This window comes from Blennius ocellaris, assembly GCF_963422515.1.
Source record: "Blennius ocellaris genome assembly, chromosome: 1".
NCBI lineage: Eukaryota > Metazoa > Chordata > Actinopteri > Blenniiformes > Blenniidae > Blennius > Blennius ocellaris.
In genome coordinates this window covers 24,327,643-24,334,759 of record NC_137650.1, presented here as the reverse complement: position 1 = coordinate 24,334,759, position 7,117 = coordinate 24,327,643, and the positions used below count along the sequence as shown (strand labels likewise).

Sequence of the window (7,117 nt, the reverse complement as noted above, 5' to 3'; positions counted from 1 at the left end):
ATAAATAAGTCAGCACAGACATAAAACTGCCAAACCTGATCCAAAAAGTACAATGATTAAAAGCTGAATATTGAAAACTAAAGAAATAAACAAATTAAATCAATAAATCCTCAGTCAACACAAAGATCTGAAATAGTTTTTGTCTTTCAGTCTTGGTGAGTAGATCCTCGGTGGAGCGAGTGAGAAAACCTTCCATGTTCATACAGAAAATACCTGTTTCGCTAAATCCGTCCGTGGTCTGGTACACAAACTATGGAAGAGTGAGTGACTCAACTGTGTTTGTTTGTGCATGTGTGTCATTTCAGGCGAGGGGTGATTTTGCGAGTGCTTTCTGGTTTTACATGACAAATATTGACAGTCGAACTCCAGTATACTTTAAAATTTGACTTGAAACTTTCTAATCTAACAAATCTCTTTGCAGGGTCTCTGTCAGATGCGCTTTACTGGATGAGCGGTCTAAACATGCTCCAGCCTGATCTGTGATATTTACATAACACACTCACACAGGCCAATGACAACAGTTGTCACTGAGGGTGTTCAGACACCATTGGTGCAATTTGACCAAGGACACCAAGCAATACAAGGGTTGAACGTCCAACTTTTGAATTGGAAGACAACTTGTTCTACCTCGGATACTGCTACCACATATTAGTTGAAAGCTTTTTTTTTTTTTCCTGTTCCCATTCTAATATACTAGTAAACACATGTCTATTGAATGTAAAGTAATAGAAATAAGTCATTAATCACACTGCGAATGAAAGTCACAAATATTACATAAATTTATTTCAAAGTTAAAGGTACCACATATACAATAGTTAAGAACACTTGCAAAGGTCTCCCAGCAGTGGTTTCCAGTCACTCACTGTATTGTACACAACCCAAACATAAAACAAAGCAGCTCCTTTGAGCTCAGAATAACAGCAATCTGCCAAACCACTGCCGCCTCTCACACAACAAGGACTGATCATGGACTAACGTTAGAAAAACCACAGAAGAGAAGAGACGGTATGTTACAGTTGTTCGGCAGTAGACAAGCGCCCCGATTTCGACAATAACAGATGAGAATCAATAGTACGGCTATAATTTACTGACATCACCGTGAAAATTGCATCAATTTCTGCGACGGGGTTAATTGAAATTACTCTCGAAAGAAGGAGTTTTAAAGAGATGCATGAGATGACAATGTTTCACGCCGGTCAGGAGACATCGAACCGTCATGGCAGGGATGAAGCTTTGAAAACACAGTTAGAAAAAGGTTTATAATAAAACATGCATTTTCAAAAGAAGGCTGAGTGATGTCTATTTTACAGGGAGGAGCACAGTAGTCGGTGGGAAAAACACCTTCCAGTTATGACGCGCGGCTTCAAACATTTACTCTGAGATCCAGTTTAAAGATTTGTGATCTATGGACTGAGAGGACTCACATTTATTGGTCAAAAAGGGCAAATTCTGCTTTTCTTTTTTACCTGTTTACTGAACTTTGTGCAAAAATGAATTCACTGTAATCTCTTGTGCAGCCTGCAGACTAATGGCCAGTTTCCAGCTTTGATTGTGCATTCTGCCAGAAACCTCTGCTCTAAACGTCCACTTTTCTCCCGGTTCACCTCAGATGCATCACATGTAATGAGTTTTTAAAAACCACAAATGAGAGAAAAGAAGCGATTAAAAACTCAAGGACCAGTCACAGTGGGTTTCTTTTTTTTCCCCCTCTTATCTTTCCAGTTTTGTTTTGTTTGTTGCCCCACCGGTCACCTGCAGGGTGTTTTAACTGAGAACAACATGGCGGTCGAACACAGATTTCCTCTGTTCCTGGACCTGCCTCCTCCAGCGCTGCTGGGCGTGCTCCACTTTGTTCAGCATGTTGGGTCGAGAGTGCGAGCGGGACAGGACGTTGTGAGCGTTGGCAAAAGGTTGCTGGTCCTGGGGAGAAGAAAAAAACAAGAACAAAATTTTTTTTTTTTTTTTTTTTTTTTTTTTTTAAACCATGAAATGATAAACTAATCTTCTGACAACCTTCCAACAAGAAAAACTCACATACACCCAATTTTAAGTGCTATGTGTGTCGTGGGTGTCATTTTGAAACAGACCATAAATATTGTCTTTAACCAATTCAGCAGGGCAGTCCACCAACATGGGACAGGTCAAAAAGGACACAATTTGAGACGACCGGCTATTTCAGCTTTATTCTTTTTAATCTAGTAATCCTCTGATAAAGGTAATCTGACAACACCCAGACGAGACAGATGAATCTCAGACTGTCACACGAAAGAGACGAGATTCAAGCTTTAGAACTCTCAAAACCAAACTAGTTTTCTTCACTTTCAATTTCCAACCAACAGACAAAATAATGATATGATTTATGTGAGTTCACACCAAATGTTACAGTTGTTTGGTTCCCCATTGCTGAAATCTAAAAACTGCACACATACTGTGATGAATGTAAGAATAAGAGGCTTGGTAATGCCACTGGTGGAATCGGTGCAGTTTGAGAATCATCAGTGAGACAGCTTATCACAGATCGAGTAAACATTACTGGCCCATCCTTTCCTCCACAGTTAATGTCACAGTATCACTTCCAGAAAACCTGGTGTACTACAAATATGAAATTTTATTTCAAGCACAGGCTTCACGATGGATTGGACCAGGCGGCACCACGACCAGCTCCTTCACCAGAGCACAGTCACTACAAACTAAAGTAGAAGTAGAAGTTTTAATGCAGATTTCTTCTCAACTCGCATTTAATACATCTACAGTTTTCCTCCCAAGGAAAGCACTCGTAATACTTCCTCTGGTCTGAATTCACTCAGTCAAAACACAGAAAGCTCAGCAAAGCCAGCTGCAGACCCCCTCTCCCCCTCCTCTTCCTCCTCATCCTCCTCCTCTCCGAGGCAAAGCCAGCCACTGTTTCCTTTAGCTTAATATCCAAACAGTGTCCTTCTCAGAAAGGCTTAAAGGCTCAATTTTACACGCACTTCCAGCGTTCAGTTAGGAACGACAACAAAAATGCTTGTCAGAAAGTCAAGTAGAAGACATTCAACTAATTGTTGAGAAGATTCCACAGAAAGTTTGCAAGTACTCGTACTGATACATCAAGAATACCAAGAAGAGATGATAAAAAAAAAAAAAAAAAAGAGTGAACAAATGTCATGAACAGACTGAACAGTTTTGCAGAGGATGACAGAGAAATTACTTCAGTTGAGAGACCTCTAGTGGCGAGGCTGCAGACTGGGCCGTGTTTTTGAAGCAGTTTGTAAACAACGAGCACACAAGAGGAATTCCCCTCAATCTTTAGTCACTGAAAAGGTTTTGGGGTTTTTGTTGCCGTTGGAGAGTTCTCAGTTGGCACGAATACCAATGTCCCGAGATGTATTCCCTTTAGTCCAGCACACAGCCATGTTGTAGAAGTATTTAAGCTCTGCAGTGCGCACTTTGATTGCATTTTTTAAGCCGATTTTACAAACTTCCACATGAGCGCAAAGTCAACCCGACTGAAGAGAAAATGTTTTTAATTTCTCCTCCAACTTTAACTTGAATCTAGACGAAATACGAATGGGAAAGCTGTTCAAATGAAACAAAAAAAAAACCAAAAGCTGTTCTGTGCAAATCAAGCAAAATTACGTGATATGATTAAGATGTGTTGTGTGAACACATAAAAAAATAATATATATATATATATATATATATATATATATATATATATATCTCAGCTTGAATTTGATTATGAATTGAAACTGTTTTGGACACCATCTCATTCCTTCGATTTATAGAAACATATATATATATATATATATATATATATATATAACTTATAAAAGGAGTTTTGTTGTAATGGTAGACCTCTTTAGGCAGTCATCTCATCCCACTGCAGCACTGCCACTGGTTATGATAATACAGATCTTTGCAATGTAAAGGATCCAGCGTCTAGATACTGACAAACCCTGAATTTCTTTTTTTTCAGTGTTGTGACAGTGATTAACAGTAACGTACAGTAAGTGTGAAAACGATTGAATTTGTCTGAGAGCATTAACTCCAGCATTGATCGCTTAATGACTGGTCGGGCTTTGATACACACAGACACACAATAACTGTGGTATGATCATCATTTAACTTTGCTGACTTTTACCCACAATGAGAAACTCTCCATGTCACAATTTTTACAAGTGACATTAAACTTACAGCCACATTAAACTTGTTTATGGGGACAACTGAGTTACCTTGATCATATTGTAAAACACAATCTCACACCCTCATATACAGTGCAGTAAAATGAGGAGGAACACTAACCCCAACATCATCGTCGCTTTGGATGAGCTGCGAGTGTCCAAACAGACGCCTCTTCAAAATGGGCTCCAGGAGCGTCAAGTAGACCATGTAGAGCAGCAGCAGGCCCAAAATGGAGAGGTACATTATGATGGTAACCTAGAGAGAGAACGCAATCCATTATTGCATAGAGTTTTCAAGTGGTGTACAGAAAATAAAACAACAAATAAAGCTGAAACAGATAGTCAGCTACCGGAAAGCTCTTGTTTTTTTAAACCACAAACAACCCTGATCTTAATGCAATTATCTCTGTGTTTTTGTGTGCGCACACGTGAAGCATGCTGCATCCACAGAAGATCGATGCTTCGTTTTCTAAAATGTTTTAAAACAGTCTTTGTTGGGAAAATTATGCTGCTTTGAAGGCAAAAGATGGTCACATCAATAGTGATATCTTTCAATCTAATTGATTTTGCAGTTTGCATTAAATGATAATACATTGATGATATCCACTGTATCAGTCACATATGGGTGATTCTTATGTGCATTATCCTTTCCTTATCTTAACCTGATGTAAAGACAGTAAGCACTGTGATAATGTCAAATTTATCTAAAGCAGGATGGTTGATTTGAAATTTGTACACCTGCAATTTTAAACTCCAAATGACTAATTACATGAAAGCAACAGGTTAAACTGAGATTTATTTAATCATGGGGTACATCGACATCTCCAATATCCTCTTACCTTGATTGTTCCTGAGCTCCTCTCCTCATATTTACACTCACAGCGTAGACAGTACGCTTCCACATCTTTTCCATCCACCGGCATCGGTTCAACTACGTGGAGACAGTTACTGAGAAGAAAATAAGATTACCATGCCATTAGTCCAAAGGAACTCTGACAGTTTCTGCAATTCAAGGAAGTGTGAGACATTTTAGAAACATACCAGTCTTTGAGAGACACATTCTGTTTGTAAATCTGCCCCTCGATGTCTCTGTATGGTGGACAGATGCATTTACATCGGATGTCTTCAGAATTCTGAAACAAAAACATCACATTCATCAGTCTTGTTTGTTGAAAGAATTAAGCCTTGAAGCTAAAGCCTTTGCATGAGGTCTCTGTGTATTATATTATGTACTTGCATTCCTATCACATAAGAAGCGAGGTTAGTGTTAACTTTTCTGTAGACATGCTAAACCTTGGGTCAATATTTGATTGTGCTGCTTTCACACATTTGCCGCATATTAAGGATTTCCACTGACAATGCTGTTTTTAAATTAGAAGCAAATGTGCACTTTGATGTTTCCTCTGTATTCCAGTCTTAAAGTGCAATACAAACCAAAAAGTGACCAGATATCAGAGATTAGATTGATGAAAAAGAATCTTTTCATCCATGAAACATAAACAAAAAAACCAAGAAAACATTGGTGAAGACGTTCAAAAACATGTTTTTAAGATGAGAAAGCAACAGTTACTAAACCATTTCAGTTCTTCTATGTATTGTGCTGCATAAGATACCGAAGGAACTTAACATGCTGACCACATTATCTGATAATAAACGGATAATATAAGCTACTCTGGTTTCCAGCTGTCATTGGTTAAACAAGAATAAAATATACTGCAGCATAACAAAACCTCAATCTCTTGAGTCTGGACTGAGGACAGACCAAATACGACACTGGTTCGCAACGACAGAGATATCCATGAATTTGTCTTCAAATGTAAAAGTTATGTAAAATTGAGAAAACAGTTGAATTATTGGCTGCAACCCAACTACTGTATCATAACATTGCTTAGTTACACATTATGTCAGCTTCACTGCACAAGGTATAAAACATTTTGTTCACGAGACATAGCAAGTGAGAACGAACAGTCTTCAGATGATTAATGACGTTCATGTTTTGTTCACTTTGAAGACTTAAATGCAAAATAAACAGTTTCACAACATCACAGCTGTTAAGACACCGGTAACGTTTTACCACCAATCAGTTCAAATATGATTCAGATCACTGGCCGATAGAAATCAGAGATATGGGTTTTAAACAAAGAATATCATCGTTCAATGCGCTTTTTGTTTTAAACAGAAAGACTATTGTCGTTTAACGAGCTTTCAGCATTATTGTCAGACTGACGCAAGCTGCTAATATTAGCAGGCTAGCATTAGCTTACCTTCGCTGTCACTTGACTCAGCAGCACGAAACAGAGCACACAAAGAGCGTCGGCCACGAACACACGCTTCATCTTTCCTAAAGTGCAAGGTCGTTTCAAGAGTTTACGGAGACGTGAAGTGTTCCCTAAAGACTCCTGACGACGTTAGCCATGAAGCTAACCGATAAACAGCCAATCGGCAGCTGACTTGTAGTTTCCAGAGATGGCGGCTGCGGGTTTCCGCACACAGCTCCCGGCTGGATGCGTTCGTAAAATACACTCGGGAAGCCCGGTGTATGGGCGGTAAGAGTCTGACAATGTTACGAATCACGATCTAATTTAAACAAAAAGTTGATGTATTAACTTGTTTTTATAGCTAATTTAGTATCAGATTAAGGAATATGTTTAGCTTGGTATATTTGGTAACTCTTATGAAACCCCGTACGTGTAAAACGACAAGGAGAAACGCCGAAGAATAAATCGAACGCTCTCTCAGACTTGCACTGCACTTTGTGTATAATCACTCAGGAGTCCAATTAGGCATATATTCACTTATATATCGATTTATGCAAATCAGAAATCTGGTTTTCTTATACAATCAAATCTGTAATCAATTGTGTAAAAAGGCAAGGATCTGTACTGGCCTCTGCAAAGGACAACTGGTGAAACCCAAATAAAATACATTTTTATTAATACAAATACAGTATAATA

The 7,117-nt window shown here is 38.6% G+C and overlaps 1 protein-coding gene across 1 annotated transcript; it reads right to left on the bottom strand.

Moving 5' to 3' along the window:
• Positions 1-767: 767 nt before the first annotated feature.
• tmem9b (TMEM9 domain family, member B) lies at positions 768-6,613 on the bottom strand. Its single transcript, XM_080496765.1, has 5 exons — positions 6,428-6,613; positions 5,205-5,296; positions 5,003-5,111; positions 4,285-4,419; positions 768-1,920 (listed from the first exon to the last, which is right to left on the bottom strand). Exons 1-5 carry the CDS (start codon positions 6,497-6,499, stop codon positions 1,765-1,767), a joined length of 564 nt encoding a protein of 187 aa, XP_080352891.1. The 5' UTR covers positions 6,500-6,613; the 3' UTR covers positions 768-1,764.
• Positions 6,614-7,117: the final 504 nt, after the last annotated feature.

Coding starts and splice junctions, on each gene's coding strand:
- tmem9b (XM_080496765.1), bottom strand. CDS start 6,499: ATGAAGCGTGTGTTCGTGGCCGACGCTCTTTGTGTGCTCTGTTTCGTG. Junction 5,297..6,427: donor TGAGTCAAGTGACAGCGAAG/GTAAGCTAATGC, acceptor TTTTTGTTTCAG/AATTCTGAAGACATCCGATG. Junction 1,921..4,284: donor AAAGCGACGATGATGTTGGG/GTTAGTGTTCCT, acceptor TCTTCTCCCCAG/GACCAGCAACCTTTTGCCAA.